At 49.0% G+C, this 23,570-nt stretch overlaps 1 protein-coding gene and 1 long non-coding RNA gene across 2 annotated transcripts in view; both read right to left on the bottom strand.

The window, feature by feature from the left end:
* The window catches only part of GALNT17 (polypeptide N-acetylgalactosaminyltransferase 17), a 216,473-nt gene that overhangs the window by 4,193 nt on the left and 188,710 nt on the right, over positions 1-23,570 (bottom strand). The window contains exons 7-9 of the mRNA XM_027704952.1: positions 12,950-13,135; positions 9,319-9,456; positions 7,613-7,708 (exon numbers count right to left, since the gene is read on the bottom strand). Coding sequence (XP_027560753.1) covers positions 7,613-7,708; positions 9,319-9,456; positions 12,950-13,135 — 420 coding nt within the window. The remainder of the gene's footprint in view (positions 1-7,612; positions 7,709-9,318; positions 9,457-12,949; positions 13,136-23,570) is intronic.
* Positions 17,811-22,344, bottom strand: LOC113978204. Its single transcript, XR_003537510.1, has 3 exons — positions 22,219-22,344; positions 21,567-21,680; positions 17,811-17,939 (listed from the first exon to the last, which is right to left on the bottom strand). It is a non-coding gene; the product is annotated as an uncharacterized LOC113978204 (long non-coding RNA).

Raw genomic sequence — 23,570 nt, 5'->3', positions numbered from 1 at the left:
AGGGCAGTGGGCACGGCCCCAAGGCTGCCAGAGCTCAGGGAGGGTTTGGCTGATCCTCTGGGGCACAGGGGGTGACTCTTGGGGCTGGGCCTGTGCAGGGCTGAGGGTTGGACTCCATGATCCTTGGGGGTCCCTCTCAGCTCAGCACATCCTGTGACTCCTCCATCCTCCTTTGGGCCTGAACACCGTAGGATGGGGCCATGGATGATTTCCTCTGGTTTCCAGCTGGAGCCAGCTGGCTTGGCTCGTATTGCTGACCCAGCTTGGTGAGCCAGCCTGGCTTTGGCCTGGATTGGTGCCCCAGGTGTGCCTGGCACAGCCTCCAGAGCTCCAACAGGGCTGGGCAGCACCGTCAGCCAAAGGGGACCGGGACAGACCTGGCCCTGTTCCCCAGGGATGTGAGCCCGAGTCACCCCCACAGCTCAGCCCCGAGCAAAGGCTCGGGATTGCAGCTGATCCCAGCATATCCCAGCATCCAACCATCCAGTGCTCCAAGAGACCTGGCTCAGGTGCCAAGGAGATGCAGGTTGGGAGCACCAGAGCTGGTGCTGGCACTGAAACATCAGCAGGCACTGACACATCCCCACCTTGGGGTCACACACAAAGGGCTCCTCCATTCTCAGGGTTTAAGGAATCCCACCCAAATATTTCCCTAAAATATTTAAATTCAGGAGTAAAAAGGAATGAATGACACTGTCCTGCCTTTTATGGTACAAGGGAAAGATATCCACTGCTGCTTCTTTAAATTATGAATCAGGCCATTATCTGGCAGACAAATAAGGAGGATTCAGCACGTTAATTAACTGAGCATATCTGTGACCCAGATGCTTAAAGAGAGAGAGTAAATCACACTGGGAGTTTGGGTTATCTGGGCTGGAATAATTAAACACTGAAAATCAAGTTAAAACAATGTAACAGGGTCCGACTCTGGCTCGTAACCACGGATCCGGGGATGGTGCTGCCCAAATCCCTTGGGATGGGGGCTTGGCTCTGCTCCCACAGGCTGGGGAGTTACATGCTGGGCATCAAACAAACCCTCTGCTCTTTCACATCTCACCGAGGGCCATTTGCCAAAAGCTTTCACCCCCCGGAGGGTTCAGTGCAGCAGCCCCACAGCACCATCAGAGAACCATGGGATGGGTTGGGCTGGAAGGGACCTTGAAAGGACATTTAGTCCAACCCCCTGCCATGGGCAGAGACACCTTCCACTAGCCCAGGTTGCTCCAGCCTGGCCTTGGACACTCCCAGGGATGGGGCAGCCACAGCTTCTCTGGGCAACCTGTGCCAGGGCCTCACCACCCTCACAGGGGAGGATTCCTTCCATATATCCAACCTAAATTTCTCCTCTTTCACTTTGAACCCATTTTCCCTTGTTTTATCACTCCAGTTCCTGGTGAACACTCCCTCTCCAGCTTCCCTGTAGTTCTGGAGGTCTCCACACAACCTTCTCTTCTCCAGGCTGAACAGACCCAAATTCCTCAGCCTGTCTCCATGGGGGAGGTGCTCCAGCCCCCTCAACTTTAGGCCCTCCTCTGGACTTGCTCCACACTTCCATGTCCTCCTTATGTTGGGAGCCCCAGAATGCTGGGAATGTGGTGCTCAGATGCTCTGTCAGATGAGCTGCCTGGTTCAAATCACACTGCCAGGCTCTGAGCACCATCTGCCTCCAGGCTTGGCCCGTGGACACGTCCAGCTGCTGAACACAGACATGGGAACTGAGCCCTCAGCTGGGCTGGAGGTGCCCTGGGGTCATTCCCAGCTTGCTCCAGCCTCGGGCACAGCTGGAAGCCCAGCACAGGGTGAGCTGAGCTCGGGGTGGGAGAGGATCCACATCCTGCACTTGGGCACTCCATGCCTGGGGGAGACAGGGAATGGGTGGGGGAGGAGGAGGTGATGGTTATGACTTTAAACTCTGCAGGTTGTCCTCCTTTCCACCCCAGCAGTTTGGAGGGGAAATTACTGTCAGGCTAAAGAGAAACAACTGTTCTGCACCAGCTGGCAAAGGGCCCTGGGGGGGCCAAGGGCAGATGCTGCACTGGGGGATGGGATGGGGCAGCTTTGCCCCCGGAGAAGCTGTGGCTGCCCCATCCCTGGGAGTGTCCAAGGCCAGGCTGGACGGGGCTTGGAGCACCCTGGGGTAGTGGAGGGTGTCTCTGCCCATGGCAGGGGGTGGGACTGGATGAGCTTTAAGGTCCCTTCCAACCCAAACCATTCCAGGATTCTGATTCTTTATTCATAGGAAAATTCAAGAAATCTGCAAAAACTCAACATTTTTAAGAACTGGACATCAGTGTCAACTTGGGCTGAGAGAATTGGGATTGTTCAGCCTGGAGAAGAGAAGCTTTGGGGTGACCCAACTGTGGCCTCCCAGTGCCTGAAGGAGCGACAAGAAGATGGAGAGAGACTGTTTACAAGGACCTGGAGTGATAGGACAAGGGGGAATGGATGCCCACTGCCAGAGGCAGGGATAGGTGGGATATTGGGAAGGAATTGTTCCCTGTGAGGCTGGGGAGGCCCTGGCACAGGTTGTCCAGAGAAGCTGTGGCTGCCCCATCCCTGGAAGTGTCCAAGGCCAGGTTGGAGCAACCTGGGCTAGTGGAAGGTGTCCCTGCCCATGGCAGGGGGTTGGACTAAATGTCCTTTCAAGGTCCCTTCCAACCCAATCCATTCTGGGATTCTGGGATTCTATGACAAGACTCCTTGTCTCTCAGAAAGGAACAGGTACAATAAAATAAAATAAAAAAAGACCAGCTCTCTCCATGACAGAGGAAGAAACCACCCAGATGTCCCAAATGTGCAACGCGAGTTCTTCGCCGTCTCCCGTTCCCGAAACGTTTCCTGCCACGTTCGGGATTCGCGTGCCAGACGCTTCCCTTTTTTATGGGATTTGGCAGCCTGTCCTCAGACAGTTGGCCCCGTGCCCACCAGGCACCACGAGTTCTGCTCTGACATGTTATTGCCTAATGTGGTGGGAAAAATAAGTAGAGCAAAAATCCAACCCTTCTGCGGGAACGGAGCAGGAAGGGAGACGGGAGGGGAGATGGGATGAGCTGGAAAACAAACATGGATATGATGCAGCAAGTGCATCTATTGATGTGTCATCTACTGTGTAAAAGAGGAAAAGGAAGCCCCCAACATGTGTCTGGACCCTGACAGAGGTTCAGCAACAGCCACTGCAGCCTCCAAGCCTGTCCCACTGCAAACCTGAGGGTGATTATTCCCAAAAACTCCTGTCTAACTTGTCTAACAAACTCCTCAGACAATTTTCTTCTTTTGGGATGTTTACACAGAGTTGGAGAATCCTGGAATGGTTTGGGTTGGAAGGGACCTTAAGGATCATCTCATCCAACTCCCTGCCCTGGGCAAAGACACCTTCCACTAGCCCAGGTTGCTCCAACCTGACCTTGGACACTTCCAGGGATGGGGCAGCCACAGCTTCTCTGGGCAACCTGTGCCAGGGCCTCAACAGCCTCACAGCCAAGAATTCCTTCCCAATATCCCATCTATCCCTGTCCTCTGCCAGTGGGAAGCCATTCCCTCTTGTTCTGTCCCTCCATCCCTTGTCCCAAGTCCCTCTCCAGCTCTTCTGGAGCCCCTTTAGGCCCTGCAAGGGGCTCTCAGGTCTCCCTGGAGCCTTCTCTTCTCCAGGTGAACACCCCCAGCTCTCCCAGCCTGGCTCCAGAGAAAAGGTGCTCCATGCCCTAATTCTTTTGTTATTTTGCTCCTCTCCAGAGCTGAGGATCCCAACCCAGCCCGGCACAGGACAAGAAACAAAGGGAAAACCAAGACAAAGGACCAGAGGAGAACAGTTTCAAGCTCTTACCAAGTTAACCATTTAAAAGTGATTAATACTGGGGAGGTCTTAAACCCCTTCCTCAATCCCAGTGGCCCAAAGCCACATCCCCAGCCAGACACACTGACTGACACCCGGAGCCTCCGGGAACATCCTTCCAGTTAAATCACAATCTGGGTCAAACTGAATATTGAAAAATTCCACCCTTTCAGGTACCACTTTGGGGGGCTGCTTTGCCCTGGGGGGAATCACAGAATCCTTTAGGCTGGAAAAGATCATCAAGTCCACCCTGTGCCCAATCCCCACCCTGTCCCCCAGCCCAGAGCACTGAGTGCCATGGCCAGTCCTTCCTTGGACACCTCCAGGGGTGAGGACTCCACCACCTCCCTGGGCAGCCCCTTCCAGTGCCTGACCACCCTTTCTAGGAAAAAATTTCTCCTGATGTGCAACCTGACCCTCCCCTGGCACAGCTTGAGGCCGTTCCCTCTCCTCCTGTCCCTTGTTCCCTGGGAGCAGAGCCCGACCCCCCCCCGGCTCCCCCCTCCTGTCAGGGAGTTGCAGAGCCAGAAGGTCCCCCCTGAGCCTCCTTTTCTCCAGGCTGAGCCCCCCCAGCTCCCTCAGCTGCTCCTCAGGGGACTTATTCTCCCAGGGACCCCCAGCCCCCTGATCCAGGGGGAGCAGAGGGACACAGAGCTCAGGCTGATCCCCCCCAGCAAACCTGCCCCCCCAATCCATCCTGTGGGATTATTATTTCTGCCTGGCTGCATCCCAGGGAGGGGAGAAAGTTAATTAGACATTTTAGCACCTGGGAAATAAAAGCCTTGCTGACCTTCATTGACTCTATTGGAAAATAATTTAGGGTTGTTTGGCTTCCCTTCTGCACTGAGCAGCCCATCAATTAACAGCCCTCAGGAAAATGTTCACTATTTGCCTTTTAACACAATTTAATCTGATGTGCTGTTTCGTCACCTGTGTCCCACATGATCCCAGTATTGATGGGTTTGTCCTCAGGTTCTGCTGCCTAAATGGGCAAAACATATTTTATCCTATAATTAAATGAAATGCTCTGCTGGGTGAACATTATCTTAAGTTTTATAGTATTATAGTGCTTTCTATCACCTTAATACATCACCATAGTTCTGTCACTCCAATGAGGTATTACTGTATTATTAGTGTAATACATCATTACTGCAAGGTGTTTGCATGATGAATTGCTTCAAAGATGAAGCCATCAGGCAGGAAAAAAAAAATATCCATCAGCAGGCTGAACATAATTACAGGATAAAAGGATACTTCATGATGGAATCTGGTCATGAGTTGACCTGGAAGCGAATGAAAGCAGAGAGAAGGGGAAGCTAAAGAGAAAACATGAGAAAACCCCCTAAAATGTCACTGGTAAGTGATACAGAGGAGGAGCTGTGAGTAAAGCCAAGGTCTCATCTGCATTCAGGGCCACCACACTCAACTGCATCCAGCTCAGGGCTCCAGGCTGAGCTTAAAGCCAGGAGCAGGAGAGAGCGGAAATTCAGGATAGAGCACAAACTGCCCTGCCTGGATGGGATAAATCCCCTCCCACAGGGTAGGTCATTCCCACCATCACCCTGTGGATCTACAGACAGAAGGATGATGTGGGGATGGACTTGGAAAGAACAAGCACACCCAGCTGCATCCAGCTCAGTGCTCCAGGCTGAGCTTAAACCCAGGAGCAGTGAGGAGAGAGCAGAAATTCAGGATCGAGCACAAACTGCCCTGCCTTGATGGGATAAATGGGATAAATCCCTCCCTGCAGAGTAGGTCATTCCCCCTCTTTTCATGTGTTTCTAGAGACAGAGGGATGATGTGTGGATAGACTTGGAAAGAACAAGCACACACAGCTGTATCCAGATCAGTGCTCCAGGCCGAGCTTAAACCCAGGAGTAGGAGAGAGCAGAAATTCAGGATCCAGCACAAACTGCACTATGTTGATGGGATAAGTGGCAAAAATCCCCCCCTGCAGGTCATTCCCTCTCTCTCCCAGGTGGGCTGTGGATCTACAGACAGAAGGATGGTGTGGGGATAGACTTGGAAAGAACAAGGACTTCCAAGAACATCCCACCACCCCCAGCACGGCAGGGAATGGGATCCACAGCCCCCTGTCCTCACCCCATGACAATGCCAGCAGGGAACCCACACCTTCCCCTCATCTGCTGCTGAGGAACCTGCTCTTAATTAAACTAAATTTAGTTAAAATTAAACTTCAAACATGTCTGGGATGGGCCATAGGATCAAGGAGAGAAAGGGGGATTTCGGGACATGATGTGCAACTTGAGCACCACCGTGTGTGCTTTGGGAGGCTGAACAACTCCAAAGGAATTGCAATTCCTTGTGGGTTTATATATATATCTAAAAATGAATAAAAATTTTATAAATATATATATATATATTTATATATAACAAGTGTTTACATTACATTCCCAGCAATAAATTACAACAAGCAGCCCATTAATTAAACAGTTGTAGAGAAAGGTCAATTTTTGCTGCAAATTTCAAAGCTCTGCACTCACTGACAACTACTCCAAAAAAGCATTTCCAAGGAGTTTAACTCATGGAATGTATCATGAAACAAAAGAACTGCCAAGAACTGGCTCTCAGTGGGAAGAGGGAAGGGACAACGTGGAGAGGGAAGACCAGGAAGAATCTGTGCTGAGGTTGGACAATGGGAAGCATGAAGGGAGTCAGCAGCACTGCCAGGTTTGGCTTCAGAACTTCAGGTAGGAGAAGAAAACATAGTTAAATTTAATCAAAATAACTGAGGGAAAAATAAATAACCTGCTTTCAGGCATTCGTCTCAGAGCCCAGGGTTAGCAGGCAATGTCAGGTAATCCAGTTTCTCACCCCATAATGCACTTAGAGGTTGAAGTTTCCATCCACAAAGTCCAAAAGGCAGTTTGTGCCATTTGAGAAAAAAAATTGTGTGCATTTAAGCACCAGCTTTGTTATATTTAGCAGTGACTGGATCAGCCCCACCTGCCTGATCTTTGTTCAGAGGCAGGGATAAACCAAAGGGAGATTATCTCCCACAGCTCACTCCCAGGCTCAGGTGGCTCCTGAATTTTCCAGTTCAGGCTCAGATGAACTCTGGGATTCCTCAGTCCTGGTGAGCCTGGAAAGCCCAGGGTGACCATGGAGTGAGAATGGGATCTTCATGCATTTCCATCACTTGAACTCTACATTTTTTAGCTGAAAATGAACCTCCTTGAGCGTGGTGGACCCCAGATACCCCAACATTTTGGAGAGGCAAAAGGAGCGGTAGAAAAGTCACGCAAAGGGAAATCCCAGCCAAGCTGAGATGGAGAATTATCACAGCACTGTTTGTTTGCTTTATCCCATTGGGCCATTTTTATTCTGCTGGGTGAAAGAGGAAGAATCAGGGAATCATGGAATGGTTTGGGCTGGGAAGAATCAGGGAATCATGGAGTGGTTTGGGTCGGAAGGGACCTTAAGGATCATCTTGTTCCAACCCCTGCCACAGGCAGGGACACCTTCCACTATCCCAGGGTGCTCAGATCCCCATCCTAACTGGTGTTGGATTGTGTCCTGATCATGGGCTATTTGCTTCCATCATCATTTACCCTTGCCTGGAAGATTTTTTTTCCAAACTTTAACTTGCAGCTCTGCCATGATTCTGGCAGAATCCAGAAAATCAGGACTTGAAGAGCAGCTGGGAAAATTCCCTGTGATACCTGAGGTGTTTTTAAACAAGAAGCTGGGCCTGATCCATTGGAGAATGAAGCCAACAGACAAGTTCCACAGCCTGCTGTGCCCTCTGTGCCCCCTCACCTGAGGCCCCCAGCCATGGCATGGGTACAGGATTGCTGTGTGGTTCTCCTGAGGGCCCTGGTCCAGGCACACGTCCTTGGCCTTGTTGTTTCGGAGCTGGAAGAAAGAAAAAGAGCAGAGTTATGGCCCTGTCTCATCAGAGATAAGGAACAAAAGATGCTCAGCCCTCTCCTGCTGTAGGAGGTGTTCTATCACAGGGAATAATCGGGCAGGGAAAGGTTTAGTGCACTGTGTGTTTTCTTTAAATCCAGGGCTAATGGTGGTTGATTTTACACAATAATCACCATTCCAAGGAGCCAGTTTCCCTGGACACAGTTTTCTTCTCTTTGCTCATGTGTAGTGGCAACAAAGCCAGTTTTAGGCTGCCAGGAGCCCAAAATCAATGCAGGATTGCTCAGATTTTGGTGAAAACTGAACGGCAGGGGGGAAAAGTCCAGCTTGGAAAAAAAAGGAGGGATGCAGGAGGAGAGGCAGAGATGGCAGAGCACTGTCATGAACTGAGGGACACACTTTGGAGGGGTCAGAGCAGGGTGGGTTTGTGGTACAGAGTCAAACAGCCACCAACCCTGGGCACCAGGGCTGGTCCCCAGAGCTCTGCCCTTTCCAGAGCTCTCCTCTCTCCAGAGCTCTCCCCTCTCCTCTCTCCAGGCTTCCCAGGCGGGGCCATAATGCAAAAATGCCTTTGGAAACAGGCTGAGAGAGCTGGGGGGGTTCACCTGGAGAAGAGAAGGCTCCAGGGAGAGCTGAGAGCCCCTTCCAGGGCCTAAAGGGGCTCCAGGAGAGCTGGAGAGGGACTGGGGACAAGGGATGGAGGGACAGGACAAGGGGGAATGGCTTCAAACTGACAGAGAGTGGGTTTAGGTTGGATATTGGGAAGGAGTTGTTGACTGTGAGGGTGGGGAGGCCCTGGCACAGGTTGCCCAGAGAAGCTGTGGCTGCCCCATCCCTGCAAGTGTCCAAGGCCAGGTTGGAGCAACCCGGGCTAGTGGAAGGTGTCCCTGCCCATGGCAGGGGGTGGAACTGGATGAGCTTTAAAGTCCCTTCCACCCCAAAGCATTTTAGGATTCTGTTATTCTGTGCAAATCCTTGTTGGGAGGTTTTAGCTTGAAGGCTTTAAGTAACTTTGATTACGAATCTTTCCTAAAATTATTCCCATCTGGGAGGCTCAGGCTGTGCTTCAAGGAGCCTCCTCCGACTGCCACTATTCCATCAGATCCATTGCAACAGAGGATTTATTATTAGTTCCCATAAATGCCTGTTTCTATATTCTCAGAACGGTTTCAAAGCCAGCAGAGATTGAATTAAGTCTCCTTACTTTATCTTGTCCTTAAGCTGTTGTGACAACACACTGTATCCTACAGAGACCTTGTCAGGAATCAGGCTGAGCTTAAGTCACAGGGTTTTATAAGATGACTGTGTATTAAAAATATACAAACAGCTGCTTAATCCAGGCAGTCAATGGGAAATACAGATAATTTTCTGTCAATTCAGTAAATGATGTATTAAAATATTTTACTTTATATGGCCTCCGAGATCAGAAATAAATCCCCAAACAGGTTTTTAGAAGAAACTGGTAACAGATTGCTACAAATTTATATAATTAGACACAAATAGTCAGTTTTGATTCACATTCCTCTCCTTTGAGGCTATTTCTCATCAGAGAAATATTACCAGTCTGAGCTCAGGGGCTGCTCAGCCTTAATTACCTCTCCATAAGCAATGGTGTTGTTGTATCTCCTCATTTCTGGATAAACGTGGTCCAGGTACCACTGGAAATTTTTACACTTCAGGCTCTTCCTTAATGCTTTTCTCTCAGAAACATCCCCAATGTCAATCCCTGGATTCTGAAAAATAAGGACACAGCACATCACGGAGTGGTTACTTTTCAAAAAGATTAAAAAGGAACGTATTTCACTGATGTTTTGAGGCCCTTTCCAAACTGCCTGGAAGCTCCATGAAGAGGCCATGCCAGGGAATTCTGGCTGAAATCATCCTCACAAGAATCCCAAGGAAAACGTGGCTTTCAGAGCCACAGCCAGGAGGTGACACCAACTTCTCTCCTGGGGTTTAGGGACACCCCTGCAATGGCCACCAGGTGGGACATGCTCTGGTCCTGGGGATAATTTAGGAAAGAGAAGCCAAATGGAGAAAGAAAGGTTGTGGAGGAAATATGGGAGGTGCAGTAATGATGGGAAATCTTCTCCCTGATTCCCTTTGGGCTTTGGATCCATCTGAGAAACACTGAGAAACATGTGCTTTTCCATAATATTTTGTTAAGGGGGAAAAAATGCACAACAACCAAACAAACATGTAAAAATCCCAAATAAACAAACAAGAAAGGGAAGGGAAGGGAAGGGAAGGGAAGGGAAGGGAAGGGAAGGGAAGGGAAGGGCACAACAATAAGGTTGTTTAGGCTCAGACTTCCAGCAGCAAATGGACATCAGGGTTTAAAAGGTGGGAATGCCAACCCCTGTGTGGGCACTGAGCACCAAACCCCTTCCCTGACCCCCCCCCCACGGGGGTGTGACCCCACTGAGACACAAACAGAGGAGGGTTCAAAGGTAGAAACTAAGGGGGGAAAGAAAGAAGCAGAAAGGTTGAAGATTCCAATATAACAGAGCCAAGGATTTGGGATAAACATTCCACAGGGACAGACGGTGAGGCTGAACCTCAGAAAAACCTCCGGACCATTTGGACAATTCCAGGGTGAAAAAGTCCCCCTGGAGACATGGAGGAACCCACTGCTTGAGCAGATTGAAAAGCAAAGCTGTCCCTGAGGGATAATCCTACAGGACCTGGGAGCAGGGGCTGGAGAGAGCTGCACCCCTTTAACCTCTTATTCCATCATGGAATTTGGGGAGCTAATGCAGCAGCAAGGAAGCCAAAGGCACATTGCAGCCCCTTTTCCTCCTTCCTACAGGTATCTGGGTTTCTGCTCTATTTTAGCTCCTGCTCTTGTCTTTGCAGTGATCATTAAATACAACTGGGAAAGCAATTTTCCATTACAACACTTGTAATGATCTTCTAATGAATTATTCACTCTGCTTGAGAAAAGACACCATTTTAATGTGCCACTGGTAGCTGAGAGGTAAAAATAAAGATGATTCAGTGCAGACAGGTAAGGCAGGTAGGTTGAAATCTGAGTGGACAACAAATCAGTCAGGCAGCATCTGAAATAGCAGGGCAGGGGTTTGCCTTGGGTTGGAATTCAGTAGCATCACAAAAGAATTCCGTGTATAAAATCCCACCCCAGCAAACAAGGCTGCTCGAAAATTAAATCTGGATTTTTTTTTTGGTCTTTAAAATCTCCAATTGATTTTGGGTTACCCAGACCCACCCCCAGTGCTGATCCCTGTGCTGCTGCCTTTTCCGAGCTCTACAGGACCTGCAGCTTCCCAATGGGTTTTAAGCCCTTCCTGCCCTGCTCCAAAGCTGTTCCTGAGCAGGTTGGTGGTGCCTCACCTCTAAACAGTAATCAGACTGAAGATCAGGATTTAAGATCTCTAGTTCTGGGCATTTAGGTCTTGAAATCTCTTTTCAGAGATCCCTAAATTCCCTCAGTCCTACAGCTCCTCTCCCAGCAGCTGGAGCAGTGCCCGTGGCAGGCAGTGCCCTCCTGCAGCTCCCTGGGCAAACAGCTTTTCCTTCCATCTCTGTGCATCTATTTCTTCCTATTTTTATACCAACTACCCCAGGAGTTCCCAGCACCCCCAGGACCACCAACCTGCAGCACAGGCGGCTCATGGAGCCTTCCCAGGTACCTGTTCTCCAATTCTGTACAAATTCTGGGACTACTGTGGCTCCAAATGCCAGGAACTCTCTGCAGGTGTAACCTTTCCTCAGGAAGCAGCAGCAGCTCAGATTTTTTAGGTTGTACTGTTTTTCCAGAGGCCCTGGAGCAGATGCTGCCAGCTGAGGATGCTGCTGCAGCACAGCAGAATCAGGATCAGGATCAGGATCAGGATCCCAGCAGCTCTTTGCTGAGATCTGCCAAGTAGGAATATTTTGGGGGTTATTTTTAGCACCGAGAGGGTGGCTGGAAATAACTGCTCACACGGGCTCTGGACACTCCTGGCAATGGTTTCACCTCACACTTGAGGAGAGCAGCCCAGCTCTCAGTCACCCACTGCACATGGGGGGTCACCCAGAACCCTCATCCCACCCAAAACCTGGAGAGCATCCCTGTCTCCCCACCCCCAGCACCCCTCTGTCCTCCTCTGGCAGGACCAGCAGCAGGAGATGTGGCCTGGCCCTGCCAGGGCTGCTCCCAGGGGGATCCAGACAGCAGGAGATGCCCTCGGCTTCCGAGATCAGACACAACCTGCCCGGAGAGCTGAGCCCAAGCAGCAGCTTTGGATCTCCACAAAGCCCTCCTGGAGCCTACAGAGCTTTCCCCAGCAGTGCCAGGCACCACCTTGAGCAGTCCCCGTGCAGGATGTGCCTCCAGGCATGGTCATCTTGACCTGCTGGTGGGATCCCGTGGTTTTCCATCACGGAAAAAACCCATCAGGGTTTTACTTCAAAAATAACATTATCAGACCTAAGAAAACCTGAGCATTTCTGTGCAGAAATATTTGAACCACCAAAGCTGTTTCAAGAGAGTGTTTTGGGGCACTTGCCCGTGGTGCTGCTGGGAGGGGATCTCCTGTGAGCCACCAACCCAGGGTGGTTCAGGCTCTCCTGCACCAGGGGCACTAAATGCTCTATAATTCAAGTTTTTAAGAAGTGAAGTGAAAACTCAGGACAGGGTGCCTTGGCTGGGCTGATGCCTAAAATCAGCACTTAAAAGAAAACCCCTAAGACTCAATTTGTGAGTTTTACTATTATTCCTTTTATTATTATTACGACGTCAGATGCACGAGAATCTTAATTTCTTCCAAAGCCTGACTCCAGAGCTACCAAAGCCTCTTGTTTTTATTAGTTACCTAATTACCAACTTAAAGCATTACCTAATTAAAAATTCAAAGCACTACCTAATACTGTTACACCCACTTCCAAAACTGTCCCTCCCTTTGTACAACCCTCACCACGCCTCCTGAATGTGAGTCAGAGGTCCCAAAAACTCCTTATCTTCATCTTCTTCATCTTCCTCCTCATCTCCTCTGACCCTTCTGGGAGGGTTTCAAGGCTCCTGAGCAGCTTTGACTACTTATACCAAATGTTGTGTCTCATTCTCAGTACATATTTACAGACACCTCATTAAACCCCCTTGTCTGTCGAGATCCTTAACAAAGGATGTTAAACAGCATTTTTAGGAATTTTGGGAACACTGGCAAGCTGAAGGTGCTAGCAAGCTATCCTAAAACTTATTTCCTATAGATTTGAAGGCCTCAGTACCTCCAGGGGCAGGTTCCAGGCGATGTAGACGTGCCACTTGTAGTCGTCCATCCACACCTCGGCCACGCGCAGCGCGTTGCGCTTGGTGTAGAACCCGATGTTGTTGTTGTAGGGCTTCTTCTTGCGCTCGATGTGGGCCACCCTGGAGCAGGGCAGGACCTCCATGCTGCCCCCACACAGCCACACCTGCAACACAACCCACAGAACCGTCAGCACCACGCTCTGGGCAGGGGAAAGGGGCAGAAGTGGTGGGGGATGAGCAGAGCTGGGAAGGGGAAACCCATGGCCACGTTTGGCCTTTGCTCACCAGGGGGAATCTGTCCCCCCTCCATGGCACGGGGGTTGGAACTAGATGAGCTTTAAGGTCCCTTCCAACCCAAACCACTCTATAATTTACAGGATCATGGAATAGGCTGGAAGGGACCCCCGAGGATCATCGAGGATGAAAAGTGAGAAAGGGAATGCTAGAAGAAAAAGAGAGAATTCATTTTTTATAGTGTGTTATAACCCTCTCCTCCCACTTCCATTCCCTGCTGGCATGGAGGTGGGCTGAGATGGTCAGGTCCATTCAAAAATCATATTTTAAGGAGATGGCACATTAATACCAAGATCTGGTATATCATGAATAGCCTGATGTGGCTGCTTGGCCGTGATCCTCTGGGAAAGGTTTTCCAGGGGCTCATGACAGAGGAAAGAAATCTACAGGTACAGCAACAAAAGTCCTTTTCCTGTTTCAGCAGGATGTGGAGTCTCCTTTGCTTTTTCCTAGAGGTTTCCAAGAGAATTCATTAGTTCAGGATGAAGCTGTGTTGGGATTTCCAGCAGGATCACAGAATGTTTTGAGTTGGAAGGGACCCCCAAGGATCACGGAGTCCAACCCTCAGCCCTGCACAGGCCCAGCCCCAAGAGTCACCCCCTGTGCCCCAGAGGATCAGCCAAACCCTCCCTGAGCTCTGGCAGCCTTGGGGCTGTGCCCACTGCCCTGGGGAGCCTGGGCAGTGCCCAAACAGCCTCTGGGGGAAGAACCTTTGGCTGAGATCCCACCTGAGCCTGCCCTGACACAGCTCCAGCCATTCCCTGGGTGCTGTCACACCGTGTAGGATCCAGAGCTGAGTTTACAGTGATGCTGCTCCCAAATAAAAAGGATTAAGCAACTGGAACAGTTCAAACAATTGCAAGATCTCCTCCTGCAGAAGGGATGAGTCAGTGGAACATATGGCAGGGACAGATTTCTCCCACTTGAAAACATTTGTTCATTATTGTTCTTTCACGTGCTCTTTAAAATTCCCTTAAATCACACTTTGCAAGTTATCAAATCTTTTAAGATCTTCTTCTTATCTCACAGAGAAGGGAATTTGCAGGAAGACTTGCCACACCTGGGTTCTTTTCCCTCCCTGTTTGTCACCACTGAGAAGTTATTTACCTCAAAGCCAGGTCTGCAGGACACCAGCAAACCATTCCAAACACATATGCCAAGCAGGCCTAATAATGCCACTGTTCCCTATTCTGCAGCCTGCTCTGCATTAGCAATTTGCACAGTTATTATAACACCCAGTGTTTCTGGGATCTCTTCCAGGCTCACCACCTTTCCTCCCATCTGTGGTCCCGGATTTTTACCGACCCTGCTCCGTTGGCTCTTCCAGCAGCACCAGGAGCCTCCTGCCTGGATCAGCTGCCCCAGGGCACCTCTGAGGGGGAGTTTTAGCCCCCCCAGTGCGGGGCACGTGCATGTCCCAAGCCCAGGTGACCCAAACAAGGACACCTTCCTCGGTGCTCCTCTTGCTGTTCTCTCTCCTGCTGCAGGAGGAGCCCACACCAAAAATGAGCTCCATTTTATTGGTTTGTGCATGAACGTGAAGCAGAAAAACCCCATCCTGCTCCTGCTCTGCTGTTTGACCTCTCAGAAGACTTTTAAATACAATTTCCTGCCTGCAGAGTGAATTCAGAGCTGAGCTCTGAGAGGGTCATCATCCCTCCCATCCTCCCACACCCCACCTCTGCCCAGCCAAGCCCTCCAGGTCTGCTCCAAGATTTGCAACGGAGCAAACCAGAACAGAACAAAGCAGTTCTAAAGGAAAAAAATATATATATTTATAAAGTTTTATTCCCAAGGCAATAGACAGGAACTGCCTGTGTTTCTTACCTGCTCAGTTCTTTAGTTTCTCAACCTCTTGGTGAAATCAGAACATTGAGTTCTGCCCTTGGGTGCTCCCAGAGGTGCTGGGTTCAACCACAACACTGAATAAACCTGCCAGTCCTGGGTGACCCCAGCACCACCTGTTTCTGTAGGTTTGGGGATTTGTTTGGTTTTATCCTGATTTGAGGTCAGAAGAATTATTTTAAAACTGTAAAATTAATTAAAATGTCATTTTCCAGCAGCCTGCCTCCAGTCACACAGTCCCACTGTTGTCCTTCTGTGCTTTAGTTAAGTAATCCATGTCAACTTTCTTAAATTTCTGGAATATTTGTACAAACTACCTGGAAATTCATCTATTGGAGTAACCTGAGTGCCTGTGTACACATCCATGAGTCAGTTCCAGAGAGATCAATACAAATTAAATCCAAAAATTACACAAGGAAAGACCAGACTTCCATCTGCTAAACAAAGCCTGACCTGTCAGCATAAATTTTAAGAAATCTGGGTTTATGAGGCATTTCTGAAGAGTTCTGCTGTTTTATCCCTGCACTAACCATGACTGAACCCCAGAGAAAGGCCCCAGAATTTGTTCTCTCGGTGCCAACATGAGACAACCAGAAGGACTCAGTGGATCTCCATCCTCACCTGCCCTGATGTCCCAACCTGTAGCTCTCAGACCCTGAGGGCAGAAGGTTCTTTGGGAATCCTCATTTATGTCCCCATTTGTCCCACAAAAGACCTTCAACACAGAGACTATCTTCCTATTAAGGAACCCTATTGGATTTTTCATGTTCATGGCAAATAAACCCACAGTCCATTCATTTGCTGCAAAGAACAGCATTAACAGGACAATCAGCCTGGAGTTTTTCTAACCTCTTGAAGAATTATCTCCTAATGGAAGGGTAATCAAGAAATTAGGTAATCAAGAACCAGCACATCAAAACTAATAAAAGAAATAGGTGTTGTCAAATTAATTCATGTTTAGCCTATTTAACAAGGCAGAGTCTTTATATTGCATCCTACAAAGGATGAAATCATAGAATCATAGGATGGTTTGGGTTGGAAGGGACCTTAAGGATCATCTCATTCCCACCCCCTACCATGGGCAGGGACACCTTCCACTAGCCCAGGTTGCTCCAAGCTGGCCTTGGACACTTCCAGGGATCCAGGGGCAGCCACAGCTTCTCTGGGCAACCTGTGCCAGGGCCTCCCCACCCTCACAGCCAACAATTCCTTCCTAATATCCCATCTAACCCTGCTCTCTTTCAGTATGAAGCCATTCCCCCTTGTCCTGTCACTCCATGTCCTTGTCCCAGGTCCCTCTCCATGGCTGGCCCCTAAAGGCACATTTAAGGCTCAAGGGAGATGATGTAACTCAGCAGGTTAAATATGATGAGCAAGTCTCAAGTTTCCCCCTTGTTTTCTGACATTCAGATTCCCACATGACCATTAACTTGCCATTCATTCACCCAGAAAGTGATGCAGAATTAAAAATAGAATCATTCCCCTCCAGTGAATGAGGGTGACTCAATAATGTCTCCATCACTCCACACACAGGAGGGATCAAAACCCATGGAAAGAGGCTGGCATTTATAAATAACCAGTTAACACTGAATACTAGTGAAGAAATCCCAGGGAAACAAACAGGAAACAAATCCATCACCCAGAGATCTTTGATGCGTTTTGCAGAAAGCTGCTGGGTGAGACACTTGCAATTATTTTCCAAGCAAAATGTGCTAAGAGTTCAACGTGGAAAAAGGAACCATTTGTCTCAAGCAGTGAAATGTCGGAGTACAGCTGACACTGCACTGACAATTCACTTTCTAGAAGCTTCTGCAGATGTGAAAAGGAGCCTTGGGGGGATGTTTTTGCTCTCTGCAACTCCCTGGAAGGAGTTTTGAGACAGGTGGGTCTCGGGCTCTGCTCCCAGGGAAAAGGGACAGGAGGAGAGGGAATGGCCTCAAGCTGTGCCAGGGGAGGGTCAGGTTGGACATCAGGAGGAATTTCTTCCTGGAGAGGGTGGTCAGGCACTGGAAGGGGCTGCCCAGGGAGTCCCCACCCCTGGAGGTGTCCAAGGAAGGACTGGAGGTGGCACTCAGTGCTCTGGGCTGGGGGACAGGGTGGGCATCGGGAACAGGGTGGACTCCATGGGCTGGGAGGGCTTTCCCAACCCTAATGGTTTTATGACTATGATTCCATGATTCCAGGAGATGGGTTTGGATGCTCAGATGCTGCTGAGCACGAGGGGCTGCTGCCTTGGCCCCCACCTCAATCCTTCCAACAGGTCAGAGCTGCTTCCTCCACCCTGTGCTGTCCTCTCTGCCCATCCCTGGGGCTCCCCTGGGTGCAGGGGAGCAGCACTGGAGCCCAGCCAGCACCACTGAGCAGCACAGGACACCCACAGGGGAAGGTACAGCCACAACTCTAACAAAAGAGCAGGGAAAAACCTAGAAAATAGAGGTTTAATGCATAAATATTAAGAAAACTTGGTCCCCTCCCCAGCCTCCTGCAGGCAGTGGAGCAGTGCTGTGGTGCCACTGCCAGGGAAGGGGAAGACACAATTATTAACTGCAGGAGAGTGTTTTCATCAGCAAACACTGAGGCAGGAGCTGCTTCCCCTGTTCTGTCAGCAGAACTCAAACATCCCCCTTCTCCTCACTGCAAGCCCTGCAAGGGAACTCGGGCTCACAGCTGGATTTTGCACAAGGAAAGATGACGGTGGGGAAAAGGAATTCTGCAAGAGCAGAGGGGAAACTGGGGCTGGTGCCTCCTCCTCCTCCAGCCAGAGCAGTGCCAGGGTGGGGTCCTGTCCCAGCACCTCCAGGGGGAAACCACAGTGTGGGCACCTGGACTCTGCAGAACAGTAATTATAACAACAATTATAATATTATAGTTATTGTTGTTATTATTATTGGAAGAAGAAGAAGAGGAGAAGAAACAGAAGAAGACGAACAGGAAGAGGAAGCAGAAGAACCAGAAGAAAGAAGGAGAAGGAGAAGGAGAAGGAGAAGGAGAAGGAGAAGGAGAAGGAGAAGGAGAAGGAGAAGGAGAAGGAGAAGGAGGAGGAGGAGAAGGAGGAGGAGGAGGAGAAGGAGGAGAAGGAGGAAAAGGAGGAGAAGGAGGAGAAGGGACAGTGACTCTCTCTTGTCCTGGCCATGGAGCTCCAGCTGGAGTGTGCTGTGACATCTGTGATAAACACTGACAGCTCCCATTAAAGGATCCTGACTTTATTTGTTTATATCTTTGCCAAATTTTAACTATTCCAACTGAAATCCATCCCAGAGCAGCTCCAGCCTCCTGCAGATAATGCGAAGAGACAACATGTCTCGTGGTGTCAAGATCTGTCTGCAAGGTAAACTTTTAATCTCTGAATGCATTGTGACAGAAGGAAAGAGGGGGGGAAAGGCCCATTCCAAACTTTCATTGCACCAACTCCAGGCTTTTTCAGCTGATAACTTCATTTCTAAGGTGATTAGCAAAGCCAGGCCTTAATTAGCCATAGATTTCCCATTTAACAGCGTTGCCTTATCTTCAACCCCCTCCCTTCTTTCCCACGTAACTTCCAAAGTTAAGGGAAAAACACAATTACTCAGGAAAGCTAAAATAATACAGAATGTATCAGAACAAAGAGCTAAATAAGAAAATTGAGAAACAGCAAAAAAAAAGGCAGAGAAATAATCATTTCTCCACGTGCTCCTTTGTGCAGTTCTGGGAGACGGTATCTCTCCAAATTATTCCTTTTGTCAGAACAAACAACATGCACAGATACATTCCCAGCCTTTCCATCCTTTCTGCTCCCACTTTGCTGTCTCCCATCCCATGTCCCCACAGGAGGGTGTCCCCAGGGCCCAGGCTGTGCTGCTCCTCAAGGTGCCAGAGCAGCAAAGGGGTCAGGAATGGGATGAAGGGGTCGCTCCCCCAAAGCTCTGTGCTCAGCAATACCCCAAAACCCTTGTGCCCACTCAGCAGGAGGACTTTTGTTTCCCTGTCACAAGGCTTGTGGTGACACACACATCCCCCAGCCAGCCTGTTAAATCCCAATTCTGGTAAATAAACACCTCCACATCGTTGGCTGGGGGCTGTTTATGGGTGACAGTCACGTTGCAGAACCCTCACACCCAGCAGGCTGGCTGATATTTCATATTTTTATGTGTATATTTATAGAGAGATAGATGTTGTGTCCTATATCATCACTGAAATGCTCCTCCAGTCTCCTGTAAATGCCACTCTCTCCTGGAACCATCAGAGTGGGGAGCTGAATTACATGAAGGTGAGTTAAGGAACCACCCACTCAGCACATTCTGGGATCCTGCTGGAAATCCCAACCCAGCTTCATCCTGAACTAATGAATTCCCTTGGAAACCTCTAGGAAAAAGCAAAGGAGACTCCACATCCTGCTGAAACAGGAAAAGGACTTTCCTTGCTGTACCTGTGGGTTTCTTTCTTCTGTCATGAGCCCCTGGAAAACCTTTCCCAAAGGATCAGGGCCAAGCAGCCAAATTGTCACTAAATCCTTCCAAAATTATCAGGATAATAAAACTCTTTTTAGTGTTAGTGAGCATAAATTACTTTATTCTTGGCCAGGAGGTTTGTGTGTGACCAGCAAAATCTTGGCCTCCACACAGACCCTGATGCAAAACCTTTTCACCTCTTTATGCATTTTAGCAAACAAAGTAATGAATGTTCATTGGTTCTGAGCAACATAATTCTCTTTCATTAATCAGTATTCTATCCACTATTGGTTATTAATTCCTCACTGTTCATGTTAATTAGTTCATATTTTTAGTCTTTTTAGGGTCTTTTTCCTCTGTTAGGGAGTTTCCAACACGAATACTGAATCTCTTCTTTATCTTTTTGTTTCTGCAAAATGTCCTTGTGGTCCATAAGTTCTGCATTCCAGATGTCCAACAGTCCATCCTTCCCTCCCAGGCTTTGTTCATTGAAGGAGATCAGAGTTAGTATATCAAAACTTAAAGTTTCATTACTTTTCCCAAGCTATTTTCCCACAAAAGGACCTTATGACAACTTTGCTAAACTCTGGATAAGAGTAATTAAAAGTAAGTAATTTAAGAATAACACACTATTTATAATTAATAGATATTGGTTATGATTAATTAAAACAATTACTTAAAAGTTGATTAAAACCATTAAGTAAAGTTATTTAAAAGGTTCTATCGTTTCCAACAAGATCAGGCAGGGTAATCATGTGCCATCTCCTTAAAATAGGAATTTTGAATGGACCATATCCAAACCTGACCATCTCAGCCCACCCCCACTCCAGCAGAGAACGGAAGTGGGAGGAGAGGGTTATAACAGATATTAAAAAATTCATTCTCTTTCTCCTTTTTGGCATTCCTTTTCTCACTTTTTATCCTTACAGATGATACTTTGGACAGGCTCCTGTCTGTCTTGTGCCAGAGCAATAAGAGAAATGCCCAAATTGTCCAGTGTCCAAATGTCTTCCCTTTCCTGCTGAGAGGACTGAATTAATTCCTTACAGAATGACTACTTTAAAATGCCAAAGCAGGTGCACAATCCACTCCACAAACCCCAACCTGCAGCAACACCGGGGAATAAATACACTTTTCACCCTCTTAACTCAGCAGGGAACATAAATAGTTTAACATTTGAGGTTTTGCAGAGGTCAGAATAAAGCAAGATTGCCCCCAGTGCAGAGCAGGGGGTGACACCTCCCCACAGGGGAGTTTGCTCCAGCTGGAGGCTTTTCCAAGGAAAATTTTATGCTGTGCTTCCCCAACAAATGCAACACAACCCCTCCTAAATAGTGCATCACCTACAACACAAGACATGCAATAGGTATGGATTTGACTTTATCACCAGATAAGATCTGTGGGAATGGCCTTGGTGGGAAGCTGGAATTAAAAGACTCTGATCACAAAGCTCAGCGTGGGGAGGATTCCTTGGAATGACAAGTGCCCGCATCCTCCTGGCTTGGAAGAACAGCTGAAAAGCAGCTTTTTGCTTCCCAGTGCATCAGGATTGATGCTTTAATTGCTGCAAAATTAAACTGTAGCAGAGCCACTGTAGCTCTGCAGGTTTAGTGCTCCCAATTTTTTTTTTTTGAAAAGAGGAACACAGTATTTTTAAATCTCATCTTGAGAGATGCTCTCACACCTGGACTCCCAGTCTTTGCTGGAGCTGGAGCCAAAAATCTGTCCCTCCCCAGCTGCCACCTGGCTGAGAACACATCCCTGCAGAGCACAGAGCTCCAGTGCTTTGGAAATACCTTGGGATGGATCTGGGTCTTCCTAATAAGTTTAGAGCTGCAATTCCTCAGTGCTCTGATGTTATCAGGCTTGGCAGCATGACAAGGACCTGATTATGTTGTAACAGTATAATGCAAAGATTATTACAGACTCCTAAAAGACAAGTGCCTTCCAAACAGCATCAACAATCCCTGTAAGCCCTCAGAAGGAGCAGAACCTGCTGGGCTTTAGACACTCCTGGTACAGAAATTACCTGCAGGATCTGACCCTGTACTGTTTGGAGGTTGCTCTTTTCTTTATTATTCTGTTTCCAGTAACGTACCAAAAGCATCTTGATCTCATTTTCCTATTCCCATTTCTGTCAAAGCTGTAAAAATAAAGCAGCATAAATAGCTCAACAGAATTTTGATCTATTTTTCATGCCCATAAACCCTTCAGAGAGAATTATCTGTAGACGGTTCTTTGGACTAACACTGTTCCATGTAGGGAGTGGCAGGAGGAGGGGGGAACAATGCCATGGATCATTTGAACCATCAGAGGCAGCTCTGAAGCAGAATTATTGATGCAGAGACAGCTTGGGGTGTGATGGAGCAGCTCCTGAGCTGACAGGACCCAGCTCCACCAAGCTCCTTCCAGGCCTGCCAACTCCAGCACATCCCAACTGCAGCATTTGGGATCTGGAATTACAGATCTCCTCCCAGCAGAGCCTGATGGGGAAGGGGCTGGAAGGGAGCCAAGCTCCTCCAGGGATGTTCCTGCAGGGATGTGAGTGGCTGTGACTTGGCCCAATCTCTCTGCAGAACCTGCTCAAACAACTCCTCAAAAGAGCAGCTCATGAGCTTGGAACAAGAGGAGGCAAAGCCAGAGGGAACATGATTTGGGGTGGGGTCTGTGAGTCCACACACACATGAACACACACACACACAGGAGGTACTTTGCACCTTCTCAATGCTCAAAGCCAGGCTGACAATGTTTCCTAAGCTCTCCAATGTTTTGGCCCCAGCCTTCCTCATTCTTTATGCTTGGAAAGGCTGTGGCACAGTGTTGAAATGAGCTGGCAGTTTATCTAAGGCTCTCTACCTTAGTTTTAGATCCTGTTCCTCTTCAGAGGGGTTCAGAGCCCATGGCTGGTGTACAGTGTGCCCTGGGCCTGCTGCCACTGAGGGAACTGAATGTGTCTGACCCAGTGGAACAAATGTTCTTTTGAAAAATCATCCCAGAATTATGGAACGGTTTGGGTTGGAAGGGACCTCAAAGCTTATCCAGTTCCACGGGCAGGGACACCTTCCACTAGCCCAGGTTCCTCCAACCTGGCCTTGGACACTCCCAGGGATGGGGCAGCCACAGCTTCTCTGGGCAACCTGTGCCAGGGCCTCCCCACCCTCACAGCCAAGAATTCCTTCCCAATATCCCATCTATCCCTGCCCTCTGCCAGTGGGAAGCCATTCCCCATTGTCCTGTCACTCCAGACCCTTGTCCAAAGTCCCTCTCCAGTTCTTTTGGAGTCTGTTCAGGTAGTGACAGGCCACAATTAGGTCACCCCAAAGCCTTTTTGTCTCCAGGCTGAACAATCCCAACTCTCCCAGCCTTTCCTCCCAGCGGAGCTGCTCCATCCCTCTGATGTCTCCTCTGGACTCTCTCCAGCAGCTCCATGTCCTTTCTGTTCTGGGGACCCCAGAGCAAGACCCAGCTCTATCCTGAATTTTATTGCTGCATTTTAGTTGGGTCAGGCAGCAGGAAATGCTCAGCCCTGATGTGCAGAAGGGTCAGAGGGAGCCAGAGGGGCCCTGCCAAACCCCGGAGTGACACTGAGCCCTCACCCACTGTCACTGCAGGGGGACCACAGGCAGCTCAGCTGGGGTGGGTGGAATTCAGAACCCCTTGTTACAGAGGGGAACAAGGATCTGCCTGTTTCCCTGAGGTCAGATCCTTGTCTGTGGGCTGTTCATGCCCCGTCCCTTCCCAGCCCCATGTCTGCTGCCCATGCACTGAGTGTGGGCGAGCTCCAAACATCCACCCGAGGTCCAAACACCCACTAAGGTCCAAACCAGATGGTTGGAGAGCAGGGCAGCCCTGTCATGTTTCTGCCATTCCCTCCACCATCTGCTTATTTTCTCTGGCACTGTTAAAATCCCCTCTTTCGTGGTCTGAAATAATGAATACTTTGCAACTCAAAGCAAGGATGGAAGCTGAAAGCCTGAACCATTCTCCCAAACCCCACAGATGATGGGCTGGCACAGAGCTCCACTGAATGATG

Source organism: Neopelma chrysocephalum, unplaced genomic scaffold (assembly GCF_003984885.1).
Source record: "Neopelma chrysocephalum unplaced genomic scaffold, ASM398488v2 Primary Assembly neopelma1_299, whole genome shotgun sequence".
Classification (NCBI taxonomy): Eukaryota; Metazoa; Chordata; class Aves; order Passeriformes; family Pipridae; genus Neopelma; species Neopelma chrysocephalum.
This window is presented reverse-complemented; position numbering and strand designations above follow the sequence as displayed.